This window comes from Trematomus bernacchii, unplaced genomic scaffold, assembly GCF_902827165.1.
Source record: "Trematomus bernacchii unplaced genomic scaffold, fTreBer1.1, whole genome shotgun sequence".
Taxonomy (NCBI): Eukaryota; Metazoa; Chordata; class Actinopteri; order Perciformes; family Nototheniidae; genus Trematomus; species Trematomus bernacchii.
Window position 1 is genome coordinate 1,796,078 of NW_022987828.1, and position 19,595 is coordinate 1,815,672.

A 19,595-nucleotide genomic window follows, 5' to 3' on the forward strand; every position below is an offset into this window, starting at 1 on the left:
TACAGCCCATATCATAGCCATATAGTGTCTATGAATAGCCCATAAATTCCACCACAGAAAGAATACCAAGAGTATTTAGTGACATCTGGTGGCTAACCTGTGGCCAACACTCACATAAGAAAGTAATTCTACCACTTTAATATCATTACCATCTTCCAAATGATTCTACAAACAATTAACCCTCCTAAGGGAAAATATAACAGACATCCCTTTTACCCAGGTAAACATAGTTCCTCTAGTATTACACGTGTAGCCTACATGAAACACACAATGACACACCATGTACATTGTTTTGAAAAAACTAAACTTAATATGATAATTAACTCAGACAGTTATTTTAAATAGAAGCTGTCTCTCTAAATTAACAGAGGACAGTTCATTATTGTGTCAACTATAGCCACCTTCTGACAGCACCCAATACCTGTTGATAATATGAACCTGTATTATAAAGAAAGCTAATTGTGAATTTTACTTAGTTGAATTTAAAAATAAACAAATTTAATAATTAATGTACAAACGTAATGTTATATTGTACATAAAAAGGCTATGTTACCCAGAGGCGACATTGAAACCAGCTGATTTATCTAATGTTAATGTACTCTATGTTTTTATTATTATACTTTTTCGTCTTTTGTTTTCTTAGTTATGTTCTCTGTATTTTATATGTTTGTGTTATGTGTTATGTGTAACGTTGCTGCCTTCTTGGCCAGGTCAGCATTGTAAATGAGATTTTATCTCAATGCTTTTTTATCTGGTTAAATAAAGGTTAAATACAATTTAAAAAAAATACAATTATAAATACAAATATTTATGATGTATGCTCTTAATATAGTAAAGTTAATTTTTGACTTGTACATTATTTAGTACAAGGATAAGGAGGATAAAAAGAAGAAAATACACCCCTGATTGGGAGTCGGAGTACACGTCATCAGTGCGCGACGCAGCGTGTAGGACTGTGAAGGACGCCGACTAGAAGCTTGTGATGAAATCAGTCTAATATAAAGGTTGGTTTATTATTACTCTCAAACTGTATTCTATTGCAAGTTGACATGGGATAAGGGGCACATTTCGGTGTGGTTTAATACAACAGAAATTCAAAGGAAGGTGTATTTATGGTGGTTAACCTCACGCTAAGCGAGCGATTGCTAATGTTTATTTGGTAAGGTTACTGCAAAGTAACTGTGACAGTTTATCCACAATTGAGCCATTTAAAATATAGAAGGTAATTAGTTCAGCATTAATGGGTTAAAAACAGGAGTACTTTGAAGCTAATGTTGCACGCCAGTTAGTGGGACAAACAGATGAACGGAAGCGACAAACTACCAGCTGATAAACCTGCCCTCTGCTCCACAGATCTGTCAGACGCTGTTATGATGGCGCTGTCGTGTCTAACCCGAGCCCTGCGGTCGCTGACTCTCTCCCAGCCTGCCCTGCTTTCCTCGCAGGTAAACATCCCCTGCCTGTTCTTCATACCAGAGATCTGATCCCCCATCACAACCACCAGACAATCAATATCGCTTTCTACTGTTTACAGGGAGTTGCACAGACAAAGCTGGCACCTCATGTGACTGGTGTAGTCCTAAACCAGTGCAGAGGCTTCCTCACCACAGCCTCTCTGAAGCAGAACAGGACACAATGGAAGCTGAGGGAGAAGTATACAATCAAACCTATTGGCATGAAGAAGACCGGAGGCAGAGATTACACAGGTAGAGACTGAGGAGGACAAGGTTAAAGTTGGGAGCCATTGTGCAGTTCTGTATTTGCCCTATATTGTGTTTTCACTGATAGATTACGAGTTGTAAACAGAGATAAAAACTGTATTTTAGTGTCTAGTCAAGGTCTAAATGGGATAAGCGCAGGAGGTAAAAAAGAAACTGCCTTTTTCCTGTTTTTACAAATAGAAGGAAGTCTTACAATTTGGCACAGAGTTTAAATCCATTTTCAAACTGTATCTGTAAGTCTAGTCCAGGTCTGATTAGACTAAGTAAAGTTTTTGTAAATGTGTAATAGGTTATCTACAGAGGTAAAAATGTAATTGTCCTTAAGGATAAGAAAATATTCCCATTTCCTGAAAAGGGTTCAAATGAACCAAACGAGCTATTTCCAAATGTAACTCTGGGTCTCAAGACATTTTGATACAGTATTTTAATTATTGAACGTTTTCGGAAATTACAAGCCAAATGTCTAGTCTAGTAAACAAGTAAGAAATTAGCGGAATAACTGATAATGAATAGTTGTGAAAAAGGGTGTAGTTGCAGGCAGTGCCGCCCCTCCATATTCGCAGAACACGTGCAGTGCATAGGGCCTCTATTATTTAGTGCATTTTCAAGATCTTGCGTAGGGCCCCAATTTGGCCAAGGGCAGCACTTGTTGCAGGCCTGTTTGAAATGAGCACCAGTTTAACTGTTTTACTTTGAGAAGCCTGATAGTAACATCCTCCTCCCGTTTTATACTTAAGTCATCAATCAGAAGTCATGTTCAACCTGGGGTAAGGGCTGACATCATTCAGTGATATATTTGCTTTGACAACAGCTGTAGGGCATGTTCTGACTCGAGCCAGGTGTGAAGAGTTACTCACCTTTTTCTTTCCGTGTTACAGGAAAGGTACGAACACATGGCATTGGTGGAGGCCATAAACAGAAGTACCGGATGATAGACTTCCAGCGGCTGCGCTATGAACCAAACAAAGTGGACCAGCCCTTTGACGAGAAGGTGGTTGAAGTGCGGTACGACCCATGCAGGTGAGATCAGCTCTCACCTCACAGGACTTTTGATTCTAAAGACAGAGTTGTATCCTCATGATCTGTTCCTCAGGTCTGCTAACATCGCCATGGTAGCTGGAGGCAGCCGCCAAAGATGGATCATCGCCACAGAGAACATGCAGCCTGGAGACGTCATTAAAACGTCTGCAGTTATCGGACGCATGGCAGGTAAAAAGATCGTCTAACCTTGCCTCAAGTCCTGTATTTCACACAACATTGTACTAAATATTTGTACTTTGCAGTCTCAGCCAATGAGGGCGATGCGTACCCGCTGGGGGCCCTTCCTGTGGGGTCGCTGGTGAACAACCTGGAGATACAACCAGGGAAAGGATCCGAGTACATTCGTGCAGCAGGTAGTTACTGTTTAGGCTCTTGCTTATGATTCTGAACAGTTCAACACTTTTTTCAATTCATTTATCTTCAAAATGTCATAAGGTTGTGAAGTATTCATCAATTCAGTTAAGGCCAAATACTCTTCAGTCATGGACAATCAAACTCAATTTAACACAACATATTTCATGTGATATATCAATAGTGTGTCTACTTTATCTCCATAAAAGATAATTACAAAATAAAATCAAAGAATGATCCATACAGCTTCTAGAGAAAGACAACTTTATAGTAAATAAAAGCTGAAAGATATTGATTTATTGGCTTTAATTTGAGAAAAATCCCTTTCTAAATACACACCCTACAGACCTAATACAATCATTTCATGGTAATATAAAATATGTGGAGTTGTAAGAATATCAAAGTGTTTTTGCGGTTTATTGATACATTGATTCATTTAATGCAATCTGAGTGCCTCGGTCGTTTGTAACAAGGTTATAGTTGCTGTAAAACGTGGTGACTCATGATATCTAACCTGGATGTATTTTTGCTTTTCAGGCACAAGTGGCCTTTTGCTCCGTAAAGTGAATGGAACTGCGATCATTCAGCTCCCTTCGAAGCAGCAGGTCCAGGTGAGGTATCCATATTTAAAATAGTCCCCTGTTTTCAAACTAAGATCTGCTCTGAATGTTTTCATCTGGACACACACAGGTGTTGGAGACCTGCATGGTCACAGTGGGACGCGTCTCAAACATCGACCACAACAAACGGATCATTGGTAAAGCCGGGCGAAACCGCTGGCTCGGCATCCGTCCCTCGAGCGGTTTGTGGCAGAGGAAGGGGGGCTGGGCAGGACGCAAGATCAAACCCCTGCCTCCCATGAAGGTCTACGTCAACCTGCCCTCCATCTCTGCGGGCTAACACACTGGACATTTGCTGGATTTGAGATGGTTGTCTCTTGTTATATTAAATCAGGTTGTTTGTTGGAAGAGAAAGTATGAATAAAGACAAGCTGTTTGTACAGAAGATTACAAATTTTAATAAACACAACTGCTTGTGGGAGCATGGAAAGAAACAAAACAATATAAAAATCCAAAACATATTTACATCTATAGTAAAACATGCAGAGTAATCCATATTTTTTTTTTAAGTGGTAAATTAAAAAATACTGTCATGTCATTTAAAATAGGGTTTGTGCAATGACACTGGGTGGCATTTCAAGTAACAGGAGCAATGAGATGGCATTTCAACAAACACTGATGTTCATTTGTTGCTGTGCTAAAGGATGCCTGCTCATTGATCCAGTCTTTTAAAACACCCCCATGCTACCTCTAGAATTAGGGCGAAAACTCGAGGTCAAATACATTGAAATACACTCGTCGTTATGCCTGTTTAATATTTCAAAGACTAACATGACACATTTCCTCCAACACCTCTGCCCCGGCTAACACTTCAGTCTGATGTTTCATACTGTAAGGGCCAGTTGGTGTCCCGACTCAAAGAAGATTAGTGAAGCCTTCAGAAAGCAGGAGACAGGGAAACTTGACTGATTAGTCCCAGGCAGACGCGCATGGTGGTAGCTGCTAAATAAGCGTTTCAACATCAAGTGGCAAAGTAACAGACGGCCAGAAAGGGTTATCAAGACCTCGTAGGACCCTTAAACCCATAACATAAACACAACATCCCTATGAAAAAGGTTCATTTTGAAAACAAAAACTGCCTTCTCTTGACTAAAGGTAGTGGTTTTACAATTCAAATATAACACTTCACCTCAAAAACAAAGTGTGTCCCAATTTGAGCTAAAATATGTAGAAAACCACATGAAAGTGCATTACAAAGTGAGGGAAATGTATGAGAGTAGTAATAGTGTTTGTATTGTACAAGTCAACTTCATAGTTATGAGTTCTGGAAATATATATTTGGCATTTATGTCAAGAGATAAAGGTAAGCTATTTGTGCTTTTCAATTTAGTGGATAGTAGGGGGGAATTCACAATACATCTTGTATATATTTATATACATTACTAAGAAAAGCCAGCCAATCGAAGTCTTCACTTTATAAAAAAAAGCAACAACTACCTCATACAGAAGGCCCTTTGTCCAAAGGTTTCCTATTGCAAAAGTTTCACGTAACACTATTCAGGGAGTACCATCGAAACACATAGCACACCAACACAGACACACAGGCAGTGACTCGGACGTCTGGCAAGGCTCCATACACCTTTCATCAGATTTAAAGTAATTCAATACTTGCATTGCGCTCGACACCCCTGTTATTTTACCCATACCTGTCCAACCTATCAGTATGTTTGAGACGCTATAATAAAGGACACCGCGGTAATTGCTTGGTTAGGATGTGCACACGCTTTGCAAATGCTTAATGGGGCTAAATGTGGAGTACTAACTGGTTTATTATCTCAGTAATCTAAATACTGATCTCCACAGGGACCATGAATACATTTAATGTACTATTTTAGTTTCATACTGTGAAGTTTGGACTAACCAAGAGCTCTGGTGGTCCCACTGTAAAACAAACTCGACTTTGGCACATCACTGCACGTCTGGAGAGATTTGCTAAGTATCCGCAGGTCTGTGAGACGTCCACTCAGGTAAGCCGAAACATCAAGTTGAACACAAAGGGGGAACGGAAAAACAATCCCTTAAAACAATACGACAGTTCATACAGTCACAACTAAATTTGGCATTCAGCTGTTGATAGTTGAAATATGTACTGCTGCGTTATGTGACCCTGCTTCTAAGTGGGTGTGACAGTCTGGATGTTAGTGTTTGCTTACACATTCTTACAAATGCTCTGTAGCTACATTCATTATAGCTACCTTCAAAAAAATTCCTTGTTTTTTTTTGGTACACAGTGTGCCCTAAGAGCAACGAGGCAAAACAGATCTTTCTGTTCCTTTCTACAAAAGTAGTGAGAAAGTAAAGGGACGAGTAAGAAAACGGAGTTTCGAAGAGAAGGATTCCATCTAGATTCACAGCAATATTCCAACTTTCAACAACAAACACAAACACGGCCTCAAACGATCTCACGCACGCCACTGCACGTCACCGTCACACTCCTCCATTGCGTATAGAGTAACAATAAATGTAGGATTTCACAGAAATAATAAAATGTTAACAAAAACAAAGTGCAAACACAGCTGCCATTATCGAAATGTGGCAAATTGTCATAAAACCTCAAAATACCTCCGAGGCGGTAGCACAAATCTTACAAAATAGTACTTGTTCTTTTCGTAGTGTGTAAAAAACAACAACAACACCCAAACAACGTCAACATCAAAAACATCCAATTGACAACATGAAGGTTGTGTATTAAACACGTGGTTGTGAGACAGTAAGATTTCCACAGGAAAACTATTACTGCCGGCCCGTCGGCCTTTCCTCTGATTCTCTGCATCCTCTCAGGGAGACAAGTGCAGCGGAGAGTCTGGTGGAGTGGGGGGGCGGCCGGGGTCACACAGGCTTAGTGTACCCGAAGATCCCCACCGGGAAGTGCTTTACGTGGGTCGGCCACTGGGCAGCGAGCTGGAAAAACTTCACGTCGTTCCACTCCACTCCATCGATAGTGACTGAGGACGAGGAAGCAAGGATTAATGCACGAAGAAGATAACACGTTCAATATTTCAGGATGGACGCTCTGGAATTTGAATGTCAAAGTGCAGATGAGTCTGTACGGGTTATAAGAATTTCTTCTGTTGAGGTTTTCAAGTGGTCTGATTTTATGACATCACAGAGACATTTTTTAAATCCTCAATTTGAATACACTGATTAATGGGATTAATTGAGTTATATTCTTCCTAATTAATATACCTAATCAGTCCCATTAACATAGATACATTTATGACATGTTGAAAGAGCACAGAATGAAACGCAGATACATATTGTTTGCAGTGGCGGTTCTACGGGGTGGCACGGGGTGGCAGCTGCCACCTCAGAAAAATGCCTTGCCACCCTAGTTGCCACCCCAGTTGGCAGCTTTGTTTTGAAAGAAAAGTTGTGGCTCATCGGACATTTATGAGAGAAAATCTCTAATGTCTGAGTGCAAGTGAATGCAGCACAAGACGCGAGCCTTGTAACCCCTCCCCCGGCCCTGGCGCGAGCGTGGAAATGTGATTGGTGGCGATTTCATTTGAACGGGCGGTGCAAAACGAGAAGCATTCGGATCCAAGTAGACGGAAGGAATTAAGTATTTGCGGTCTACAATGACAGAGAAGAGACTGTCAAGTTTGGCTGTACTCAGCATTGAATCAAAACGCACTAAAGCTTTAAATCTTAATAAGTTTGTGAGGCGTTTCGCTGAACAAAATGGTAATCGCCGCATTCAGCTGTTATAGGCATGCCAACTTGATGCTCTGCTCACGGATGACTCGATGAGCATAACAAACTGTTAAGATACCTTACGTGTGTATACAATTTTTCTTCAAGAAAAATGTCCTGAGAAAGTCAAATAAGACGGTGTGTGAAACTTCACTGCCCAGCCAAAAAAGAGTAACCACTTTGATTTAACTAGGCCAGTAGGTAAGGACTTTCCACTGGATAATAACTGCAGCGATGTATGTTTTAGCTGAATACACGTTATTTAACCCTAACTGATGCAGTTAGTCACTTCTTTAATGTTTGTTCTTTCTGATGTAAAGTCAAGGTTGTAACTGTTTGCAATAAAGTTGTGGGGCGCTGAACTGTTCCTTTGATTCTTTTGATATATGATAGTAATTACTTGTCTTTCAAATTTGAAGGAGGGTGAGCAAGCATCTTGAGGAACATTCATCATTAACTCCTCCAAAAATATAGTTTATTCAATAATAAATGAATATGTGAATCATAACAGTGATTGACAGCTGATAGGAATAATATGATTGTTAATAGTATCATATTCATACAGACAAACATCGATGAGACAGTTAATTAATATACTTATTGCAGCAGCCTGCATAGATTTGGTACCCCTGCTGGTCTAAGAGTGAAACAAACTCATTCAGTTATTGTTCAGTTAAAATTCATTAAATGATGTCTGCCACCTTATATATTTATATTTAAGGCTTTACTGATGTGCCACAAAAATGTCACCTATGTTATTGAGTTAAAATATTAATATTGTGGCTTTCCAAGTAGGGTTGGGAACCGAAACTCGGTTCCAGATGAGAACCGATAAGAAAATGCCGGGTACTCTTAACGGTTCCTAAACGCGGTAGACCCTGTATTCCACCGGGTCCGTCTGCGCCGCGGCGACCCGGTGGAATACAGGGGCGGACTGGCCATCTGTGTGTTCTGGAGAATCACAGAACGGCCGGTCGTCAGCGGGCCGTTGACGGCCGACTCGGTACGCTGACGGCCGGCACCACCCTTATTGTTTTTTTAAACGGCATCATGTAAGTTGCGCTGACAGGCGACAGAGGGTCAGTTTCCCCGCAGCGAGGCTCCCCCCGCCCGTAGACAGTTCACGAGCTCAGTCACTTCATAACACCAAAGATGGATCGCGGTAAACGCTCTAAAGTGTGGCTCCACTACACTAAAAAAGAAAAAGACAAGGCACAGTGTAACGCCTGTTAATAGCTTGCCACAGGCATAGCTCAGTTAAAATAAAGCACAGCTATTGTGCAATACATTTGTATTGCATGTATATTTTTTATTTGTAAAAATGTCAGTTAAAGCTTAAAAGAATAAAGATATTTTTGTTATCTAAACGTTTGACCTCTTTCTTTTACAATTTTGGAATCTAAACGGAGAATCGATAAGAACCGGAATCGATACATTTAAAACGATACCCATCCCTATTTCCAAGTTAACATTGATTGATATGACTGCGATTAAATCAGCATACAATTCTGCCAGGGGATGCCACCCCTCAAATTCTCCTGCCACCCTCTTGCCACCCCATGAATGTTTTTCTAGACCCGCCCCCGATTGTTTGTAACAAAGTCATTTACTATAATAGCGTTAGAGCAGAGAATGTTGTTTTTGAAAAAATATGGATTAAAGCAGAATATTTAAATATACAAGATATGTTTTGTAAATTATTAAAATATACCTTTTATTTAATGAAATGTCACCAATTCTTGGACACAACCCTCCACAGCCACCTTGAATGTAATCTACAAAAAGTCTAACACTAATAATATAAGTGTATCCTAATCTTTATTGGCAACTGTGCAGAAATACCAGGCTTAAACAAATGAAATAAACTTTAAACTATTTGATACACTTTGTTTACGCAACTGTTAATAAGTAAATGTTATTGAAGATCCCCCCTTCTCCAGCAGAGGGCGCTGCAGCCTCAGCTGTGTGAACAGAGCAGTCTTACCTCTCAGCATGGTGTGCTGGTGCTTGGCTGTGCAGATCAGTCTGCTGATGCCGTCTATCACCTGGCTCTTAGAGTCCAGATCCTTCTCCTTGGGCTTCTTGCTGAGAAATATCACTGGAGAGAAAAAAATGAAGCCATCAAAACACTTTTTCTTTAGCTTATTGTGTTATTTGTGTACTGTTTTACACAGTTTTACGAATAAAAAGTGTGTTTGCAGGTCTCAGGGAGTACTAATGCACATGTTTTTTCTCTTTATTTTTATGACTTTAATCTTGTTGATTCCAATTTGTGTCTAGGAACATTACCAGCTCCCCTGGCTCCGTAACCCTTACCGATGTTTTCATTAACATTGATTTATAAGCGTGTTTTCCAAGGCGTACCTTTCTTGTTCTTCTCCTTGGTGACCACAGTCATGGCCATGCTGGGTGGGGGGGTGAGTTCCCCCCCGCAGGGCAGGCGGCTGACTTGCAGAGAGCGGAAGTTACTCTTCAGCGTGTTCTTCAGTCCAACATCCCTCTTCTCCCCCTCCTTCTTCTTCTCTGGGCCCTGCCACGTCCAGTAGTCCACCTGCAGCCCCATCACCTCACTGCCAAAGCACGGAGAGCTGCAGCAGGGACAGGCGGGTCAGAGACACTACCACTGAGAAACAATAATATGTGAGTGTGTGTGTGTGTGTGTGTCATACCCAGCTCCAGAGAGTGCGGTGGACACAGAGGGAGACTGAGGGGGGGTGCCGCCGATTTCCTTCCCATACGGACCGGCCGATGGGGGCGTTGGGGAGCCCAGGATGCTCGTGTTGACCCCCATCGCATCATCTGAATCCACTGCACATTGGGGGGGGAAAAGTCTCTTACATAAAGCTTTAAAGTAACACTTTAAAAGTCACCTATTATGAATGAAACATCCACTTTTTCATGTCTTGTATACATAAACATGTGTCCCCTCTGTGTTAAGAGAGGGCAAAAGATTCTCTCACTTTTGGTCTTGATCCATTTATATTAAATCCTGTCTGAAAATGAGCTGATCAGATTTTGGCCCTTTTGTGATGTCACAATGTTTCTTTGGGTTGTGTAACCATAAGCCAACCAAGGTAACCCCGCCCACCTTATCACCTGACTTTCCTCCTAGAGCAGTGATTCTCAAATGGGGGTACGCGGACCCCTAGGGGTACGTTGGGGTACTGCAGGGGGTACGTGAGATTAAAAATAAATAAAAAGATTAATTAAAAAAATACCATGCATGATTACATAAATAATCTTAGTACAATATGTTAAATAGAAAACACAATTTTATATAAAATATTCCTATAACCACTAAGGGGGTCCTCATATAAACGTGTCAAATGTGTGTATTGTAGTTTATAGCTTTTCATAATATATAATTGTGCTCATTTTGTTTGATCATTGGTTACTTCAATTGAAAAACTCCTTGGAAAAATCTGTTTTAATTTGTTTTCGTTATATTCTTTTTTTCGTGCATAAAGATGAAAATATCCTTAGTTTGTTGTAATTCATGCATGAAGGAGTTAATAAATCAAACACTGATGGAACATCACTATATTGTAATTATTTATATAGGCTTTTTCTATCAAAAATGTCTGGGGTCGGTCAGGGGGTACATTACTGAAAAAAGTTTGAGAAGCACTGTCCTAGAGCACCATTGTGTTCTTTTTAACCAAATATCTTGCAGAGGGGCGTGGCCAGGAGCAGCTCATTAGCATTTAAAGCTACAGAACCAGAATCAGCACTTTTGAAACAGGGGCAGAGACTTTTTTTATATATATCTGAGACCTATATTATATGGTTGAAAAATAGTATAATAGGGGACCTTGAACACTTTTTATTGAATACCACAATATATAGGCCAAATGTCCTGACAAAATAAACCCTAACCTGACAAAATACTACCACACCTTTAAAAAGAAAATAACAAAACCTTCCTCACCTGAAGTTGAGAGGCTCTGCTCCACAATCCCAACTTTCACAACCTGCAAAAAAAAAGAACCTTCAGTTTGAAACTAATTAATGTGAAAAGTCTGCTTTATTAAATATTTCATCACAACTCAAGCCTGAAAGAAATATTTGATAGAAACCTATCATTTCTTTCATAAAGACATCATTATTCTACTTGACAGTCATCTGAGGGTCTTCCTTTGTTGCCTCGTGTAGAAAAAGTCATTTGACAGAACCGTTCATTATCGAGCGATGGTGGCATGAACCCATTAGCACATTTTGATTATATTCTTTTATGCGGGGTAACATGCAGTGCCTTCTTGGTTTTTATCTTATTCTGTTATAGAAGATGTGATTTCTTAGAAAGATATCCATCCGACATTTATTTTTAATTTAGTGGATAAGTTGCCAAGTGAATTTATTTCCCAATGATCTAAGAGCTGAAATGATTATACAGAGCTATCGTTGGTATTACACAGGTGATGAGTATTGTATTACTATATTTTCCGTTTTAAGTATTGCTAAAAATATCAATTATGGTTCCATGAAGAGAAAGTACTTTTACAATAGAGTAATAAGGATCTAAATAACACAAAACATTATTCTGGCACCTCAGAATAGGAAAATAAAAAGATCTTACCCCAATAAATGGCACAAACTTCTGACAGGAGTCCTCATCAGGGCTGTAAACAGGAAGAGGGGTAAGAGGCTGTGAGTATGACCTTAGGTAGATGTTTTCAGAGGTCACATGAACACTCAATGGTCCTGGAGGGAAGATGGCTGTTGCATGACCTGCATCATGTCCCATCGCAGAAGAAATGGCACATTGGGTGGAATGGGGTCATCTTGGGGGTCATGTTACAATGAGATGAATGGGGGGAACGCTCCTTACAACCAAAAGAAGATGAGGTCATACTTATCAGCCGGGACTAGGAGCTAATTCTATACATGGGACCTTAAGTGATAGTTTGGGTCCAGCTGGGGTAACCTTGGTAACACTACTCTGAAGTGTTGAGTTTCTAGTTTAATACATGCCTTAAAAAAGATAGGAAAACATTACGGAAGTCCTTGTCATTAAAGTTACAAGGTATATTTCAACCCCAAAATGATCCAGTTTATCAATGACTCATCCCTTTTACTTTGAATTAAAAGACAAATATAATCATAAAATCAAACCATAATCATAATAAGTCTAATTTATCCAGTATGCTCACTACTTCCTGAACACATGCATTTTCACTTTCAGCAAGCAAAAAAGCATGTTCACATCGATTTATCAAGACAAATATGTTTTTGGATTCTTTTACCACAAAGGTATGCCAGAAAAAAAAAGTTTTCTTCTAGGATTCAAGGTAAGTGAGTGAGGAATTGATAAATAAATGATCCTTTTGGGGGTGAAGTATTCCTTTAACACACACGCAGGCAACAACAAAAATGCACCCGATGATTCAACAGGGAAGAGCTGAGAACGTGTTTTTTGTCCTCTAACATGCGGCAACAACGCATTTCCTAAAACTAGTTTGTGATTCTCAGTGTTTTCACGAGCCCGCAGAATAGATTCCACCCACAGCAAACAACGGAAGCGCGAGGAACGCTGCTGGCTCCCGCTCCAGTGCATATAAAGGAACGCAGCCCCCAGCAATCTGACCACCTTGGCCGGTGCTCTATTATTCCATATTTGTTTAAATTATTTTGTAGATTGTGTAAGAATTGGGTACCATCACAACCTGTACCATTGTTCACATAATTAACAGTTTATATGGGGTCAAACAATATATAAGACTTCACTTTGTGAATGGAGATTTTCTTCACTTAGATTCATTTATATATTAAGAAACATGTGGGTTTCATTAGTTTTGATGCGGTTAAGAATTAAACGGAATATCACATTAACATGGCAAATGACATTATTACTTTAGTTAAATTAATCATCGCAAAATATTCCATATAATATAATCCACTGATAAGGGTGAACCAATACACCTCCTGAGATTCTGGACTTTTAAGTCAATATAACATCTTTAACAAACAATGTGCTGGGTTCATTCAAAATGGCTTGTTGGATGTATGACACAGAAAAAGTGCATTCCAATATGTTGGGGTTGTTATTAAAGGTTGTTAGGCAAATCTTCACAGCAACAACACACAGAGGACAGTAAGAGTCAAGCGCCACACCAAACCAAAGACAGAGGTCAGGACGGAGTGCAGAGAAGTGAAGTGAGTATCGAGCGTGAAGAGGGGAAATGTTAAAGACACAGCAAGGGGCTCAAGCCAAATGGAAGGAGAGAAAATAAGGAGGTTCAAAAAACAAAAACAAGAGTGAAAATTAGATACCTGATGTAAAAATCAAAATACAAACTTCTTTTCCTTGAATGCAAATCAAAAGGGGGAGAGGGGGGGGGAGAAGGAATGCGACAGTGTTAAAACTGCGTGTTGTGTTGAGTACCTTCTGAAGCCGTTCTTAGAGAGAGGGCAAGGGTTGGTCAAACGTCAGAAAGAAAAGCAACAAACGCAGACAGAAATGCAACAGGTGTCTGCTGAGTGCGTCTGTGTTTGAGAGATGTTGGAGAAGGCCTGTGCAGCTCTGTCACATGCACTAACCAGCCATGGACCTATTATTAAGCAGTGGTTCTGGGAAAGGAATCCTTTAATCACGGATAACTAAAGATAATTATCATCCAATACCGTAGCAACTCGTGGTGTTTAATGTATGTGCAGGGTCTGTTCAGCATTTCTGTTTAAAATGGAAGGGGGCCATAATTAAGTTGTTACTGTAAATGCAAATGTGAACAATTAAGATGATGGAATTCCTTTTTACCCACAGCAATTATTGTATACTGTTATTTCGTTTATTTTAGCCAGTTGTTTATAATAACTTTGACGGCTTGTAGGCGTTATTATTTAACGGACTGATCTTCAACATTGTTCATTTGAAATGATACAATTATTTTTTGTTCTTCATGAATGTTGTGTTGATGTACTTCAAATGTATGTAGACAAATTAAACACTATTCGAGTTAAATAAAAAAAAATTCCCCACAATAAAAAAACATAATGGTTAAAATTTAAACATTTTCCAAGACTTTGACCGCAGAGATGTGACTGTAGAGCAGGGGTCGGCAACCTTTACCATCACAACAGGTCGTAGGCCTAATATTACAACTTTTGTATTTCTGCGTCACAGTATTACCTCAAACTCAAACACAAGAAGTGTTCCCTTTGAAAGATTGTCCGGCGTGCAAAAACATTTATGAAATAAAATATTTCCATGTTATTTATTGTCAAAGCTACAGGGAGCCAGAAGATCTGCACGTGGCTCTAGAGCAGCGGGTTGCCTGCCCCTGCTCACAGCACAGTGTGTGTTTATTGTATGTGCTTGTTTGCATGCATTTGCATTTAAACATCTTCCTCATGCAGTTTTTCTGATTATCAGTCGTAGCTACATTTGTTCTAGGGCTCACTTTTAATGAGAATAAAAGACATTCTGGGCATTTATATCAGTACTCTAGATTAGAAATCATGCTTTAAAAGAGCACAAAAGCATGCATGCATACACAGACAAACATCACATGAGTTTATACAATAACCACATTACCTCTTCTGTTTGTAGGTGAGCATTGCCTCTGAGATGGGGAACTGGTGAGACACGTTGGCGCCGACCAGATACTGAACGACTCGTCCTGCTACATCGATGTTGTCTGCAGGAAAGGGGGGGGGGCAGATTGTTAACAACCTCTGCTGTCTCCTGTCTGACTAACAAGCTGCAAGACAATTGATGCACATGCTAATTCTCACATACAGCAGTTGCTAGAAGAGTGCGCATTAATCATTTTCATTCCACTGATTTAAGGAGGAGGGGGAGTGTAAAATGCCATTAAAAACGTGAGTGAAGTCAGCCATAAGACACACAAGATGAATTGTGTGTCTAACAGAAAGCCTCTGGGCCACATGTATGTCTGCCAAAGTGATATGTGGAAACGCAGGCGGATTCTTAAGCGCTTACTTATTTTGACCTCTCTGCAGTCTAATTGATGGAACGTACTCAGAGCCATCCATGAAGGACCCAGTACCTTTTTAACATACTTTTTATTTTCTTGGAACAACTTTTAAGATGATACAACATTATGTGTGGAACTGCCACTATTGCACCTACTGTGTGCAAATAGATGAGGATGATTGAGGCTTATCGTGGCTGTCGGGGCAAGAAGAGTGAACATTAACTGGTTATGAAACAGTCTCAGTTTAAAACGGATGCCTCTGTATGACCTAAATAAGCAAATCAGCAGCGATTAGATTGGTTATTTCTGTATTTTTTTCTTAAAGCCTGTCATTGTGTCCAGTTGAGGAAATCGCACGAAATGATTTATGGCTTGCAGACTGGAAGAATTTACATCAGCATTTTTATAGGCAAAGTGCTGTAGTGAGTAGCACGTTCAAAGTTAGACAGTTAAAAGGAAGCAGACATTTTTCTTTAGAGGCTTTCTTTTTAAAGGCTTTTTGACGCTATACTTTGTGGTTATGTAAAAGAGAAAAGAAAAAGCAAAGGGACTGTGACTGGATTGGGTAAAAAAAACAGCCCAAAATCTTAAGACTGCAACTTTGACAGTCTTTGGGGTGAGTATCTGAGTCAGAGTTCTGACAGCATGCTGGGCTTCTTAGCAGCAGCAGACAGTTTACAGGGAGGAGGAGGAGGAGGAGGAGGAGGAGGAGGAGGAGGAGGAGGAGCCGTGCCATAATCGAGGACCGCTCGCTACACTGCAGCAAGCTGTAGCTGTCTCTTGCAATTGGAGGAAAACCTCTTCTTCCCACCCATCAGCCCCTGACCCGTCCTCTGACCCCATTTCATTCCCTTTCAAGTTGGCTGAACATTAGACACGCAGCCTTTCTTTGTAGCCCCATCAGAGCCGTGCATCCTACCTGAGGCGGGCCGCTCCGTCCTGCAGAACAGCTCCCTCCACGCAGTGTCCATAAAGATGCTGTTGAACCGGCTGTCAAAGGAGGCCACATACTTTGCCAGGGGATGAGAACCTGTGCAGAGAAAAAGTAATGAATGAGTCCACATTGGGTATTTTCATGCGTCTCTTTCAAAGTCTTTCTAGTGCGGCGGCTTTTAGCGATTCTAGTTGAAAATAATCTCAACTTTTCATAAAGAGCTTGTGACGTCACTGTAGAAAATGGAGCAAATGCTTTTTTTGCCAAGTTTGTTTATCCTTATCTCAATTTGTCAGTCAGAAACTATCATAACAAAGGCAGTGAAGCCCATTTGTGGAAAAAGCCGGGCAGTGTTGTGTTTTTTATCGTCCTCCTACAATTTAAAGCCAGGCATCTTCCGTTGGTTTCTCATGGTGAAAAAACAATGTCAAACAAACACAAAGTAGCACTTATTAGATATTATCACATGGCTTAGTTGAATGCTCGATTCTGATTGGTCAATTTGGACCTTTCAGAGGTTGTTAATACTCGATAACACATCGCTGCTAAGCAAAATAATGACCATTGACAGAGAGTGGGACATTAGAGAAATCAGCAGAAGAAGGCAGACAGGAAGTCAAACACTAAAAGGAACACGGTTTGGGTTGCTCTGGTTTTGTTTAACACTAGAACCGCCAGAGATTTTTTATACCTAAAACCGCCACCTGGGTCAAATTGACCCGCTATTAGAATGCATTGATTTTCAAGGTAAAATGTTCTTTTATTGAACAGAGAGTTTTGATCGCACAGGGATGAAACGTATACCAATATAATCTGTGGACTCTCAGGGCTCGACATTATAAATGGCCCGCTGGCCCGGAAGCATTATTTAGACACCGCGGCCAGCATAACGTACTTTCAACTCGCCCCACAGCTGTTTGCTGCGGAGCGCAGTGCGAGCAGTCTCCCGTGAGCGGGAGCGCACTCCTTCACTACAGACTGTCTCTATCTCTCTATCTACAACTATCTATCAATATATCTATCAATCTATCTCTCAGTCTATAAGGAACCGCAGTAGACAAAAGGCGTTGCTATAGCAACACGTCATGTTTATATGAAAAGGGGTGGGGTCAATATGACCCGCTGGGTGGAAATAGGTATAAATGGCAATTTTTGGGGCGATTTCTTCAATCTGACTTCATATTGACAATTTTTAACAACATAGGGTGCTACATAACACACTTTCAGGAAAAGTCACGGACTGGAAGACTTTAATATTTTATTGAAAAAAAGTTACACACAATAAAAAACAGCTCTGGGTCAAATTGACCCGATTGGCGGTTCTAGTGTTAAGGACTTGTTAGCGAAAAATAAACTAAACAGACAAGCAGTTACAGTAAACCCCGACCAGTGCTTCCGTCATTTTAAGTTATGTTGTTGCAGGTCAAGCCATTGGTACGCTGTGGAAAGGACAATTTTTTTCTTAGCAGAAGCAAGACGATCTTTTTTTATTAATATTGGGAGTCAAATCATTTGTTTATTTAGTATGTGGCCCTGTAATAAGCGGGATAATGTGCAACGAGGCGGTCATTATTGAAAAAAGAACACCCTTCAGCAAAAGCGGGTTGCTAATCTTTCAAACAAAGGTGGTGAGAGTGCCAGAAGAAGACGCTTTGTGGACACAGAGCCTTAGCTGGTGTTTGCACTAATCCTGGAGGACTTACCTATGGGGATGACCAGGAAGCGTATGTAACTGAGCCAGTCGGGTGTCTTGTTGGCCAGCTGCTCCACAAAGAACCTCAGGATGGTGCTGAGGTAACTCTGGTCGCCGGCCACCGCCACCTTCATCGTCGGGGGTGTCTGCGCATTGCAGTTACAGCTGCGAGGGTTGACATAAGGAAAGGATGGGTGAGCAATTAAGACAAAGAGATTTGTGTCAGGGAGAGAGCGTGAGAGAATTCACGGCTGTCTGAAGATGTATACCTCAAAAGAGGGTTTTTTTTGTTCCCTGGTTCAAAACCGGTTAATACCTTAGTATCAAAAGCCAGATTATGTCATGTTATAATTTGTAATACCAGACACTTGCAAGAATCTGCAAGTCTTTCTGGAGTTAGACCAAATATTGCAACAGCTTTTAGATCTGGATCGTACAATCCTACGACTCAGTTTAGCTATGAAGACTAAAAAGAGTGTAAAGAATATCTAAGAAATGACGTAACGGACTGATGCTTCAGAGTTTGAGACTTCTGAGTAAAATGTCGAAAGATCATACTGTCCAATAGCAAAACAGGACCTAACTATGTGTGGGTTGCAATTGTCCTTTTTCTCAGTGATGAAATTCCAGGAGAAACCCAGGAGCCGGCTATATCCGTGACAGCACCGAGCAGTTAACATCAGAGACCTTCCACATGACATGACCCCAGCTGGACTAAACAGGTCGACTGAGGAGCAGGTGTGTAAAGAGTGGAAGTTCAGCTGGATTCAAGAGAAACCAGTTTAACAGAGTCAGCGGAGCAAACGGAGACAGCCTCAGGTTCCCTCTGACACGACATCCTGAGCAGCTGGCAGCCGAGCAGATGGATCCCAGGAAGAGAGGAGGCAGACTCGGAGTTCATGGGAACGAGACGCATTGTGATAGAATGGGCTCACACTAGAGGAATTCAGCAGCGTAAGCGAAAAGGCTGTACCGAATAGTGTAGAACTCGGCTTATAACGGTGAAATTAAAATAAACATTTGAATAAAGCCTTAATTAGATTTATATAACCACTGGCAAGCTGCAGGTTACATCCGTGTCTGTCCAACACCGCATCGCTTTATCACTTTATCCTATTTAACATGCTAATGCTATGGCTAAATGTGTTTTGTGAGGTCACAGTGACTTCAACGAAAATGCTGATTCAGCGAAAGAGGAGGTTTGGGACAGATTTGAAGAAATTCCCTCATGGCCTGAGACGTGTTTGCAGGAATGGTACGGCCCGACCAACGGACAACTCGAATACCTCAATAAAATAGATAATATTCTGTTTCTGCTAGGGTGATGACATGGATTCTAAGCTTCCTCAAAAAACCTCACTAGAAGCTTTAAAAGTAGAAAAACAGACATTCGGTACGGCCCTTTGAGCGATAGCATCCTGGAATACTCTGGCAGAAGGCCAATATAAACACACACTTGGATAACAGGCTGCAGGATCACACTTTCTGGTGGCTATGGTCTTACAACTAGTGTGTGTGTGTGTGTGTGTGTGTGTGTGTGTGTGTGTGTGTGTGTGTGTGTGTGTGTGTGTGTGTGTGTGTGTGTGTGTGTGTGTGTGTGTGTGTGTG

At 40.7% G+C, this 19,595-nt stretch overlaps 2 protein-coding genes across 2 annotated transcripts in view; one reads left to right on the forward strand and one right to left on the reverse strand.

Annotated features, from left to right (window-relative positions):
* Positions 1–922: 922 nt before the first annotated feature.
* mrpl2 (mitochondrial ribosomal protein L2) lies at positions 923–4,113 on the forward strand. Its single transcript, XM_034152226.1, has 8 exons — positions 923–1,004; positions 1,354–1,445; positions 1,535–1,706; positions 2,600–2,741; positions 2,815–2,930; positions 3,005–3,115; positions 3,651–3,724; positions 3,804–4,113. The coding sequence occupies exons 2-8, from the start codon at positions 1,371–1,373 to the stop codon at positions 4,011–4,013; spliced, it is 900 nt and encodes a 299-aa protein (XP_034008117.1). The 5' UTR covers positions 923–1,004; positions 1,354–1,370; the 3' UTR covers positions 4,014–4,113.
* zmp:0000000755 (phosphofurin acidic cluster sorting protein 2) overlaps positions 4,106–19,595 on the reverse strand; it is a 54,489-nt gene continuing 38,999 nt past the window's right edge. The window contains exons 16-24 of the mRNA XM_034152225.1: positions 17,998–18,152; positions 16,280–16,390; positions 14,958–15,060; positions 12,003–12,045; positions 11,355–11,397; positions 10,096–10,234; positions 9,791–10,014; positions 9,411–9,524; positions 4,106–6,678 (exon numbers count right to left, since the gene is read on the reverse strand). Of these exons, the coding sequence (XP_034008116.1) occupies positions 6,563–6,678; positions 9,411–9,524; positions 9,791–10,014; positions 10,096–10,234; positions 11,355–11,397; positions 12,003–12,045; positions 14,958–15,060; positions 16,280–16,390; positions 17,998–18,152 (1,048 nt within the window). The 3' untranslated portion in view covers positions 4,106–6,562. The remainder of the gene's footprint in view (positions 6,679–9,410; positions 9,525–9,790; positions 10,015–10,095; positions 10,235–11,354; positions 11,398–12,002; positions 12,046–14,957; positions 15,061–16,279; positions 16,391–17,997; positions 18,153–19,595) is intronic.

What these genes read in the sequence shown, in the direction of transcription:
- mrpl2 (XM_034152226.1), top strand. Translation starts at nt 1,371, where the DNA reads ATGATGGCGCTGTCGTGTCTAACCCGAGCCCTGCGGTCGCTGACTCTC. An exon ending in CTGCCCTGCTTTCCTCGCAG is followed by an intron (nt 1,446 to 1,534) that starts GTAAACATCCCC and finishes TACTGTTTACAG; the next exon opens with GGAGTTGCACAGACAAAGCT. An exon ending in CGAGTACATTCGTGCAGCAG is followed by an intron (nt 3,116 to 3,650) that starts GTAGTTACTGTT and finishes TTTGCTTTTCAG; the next exon opens with GCACAAGTGGCCTTTTGCTC.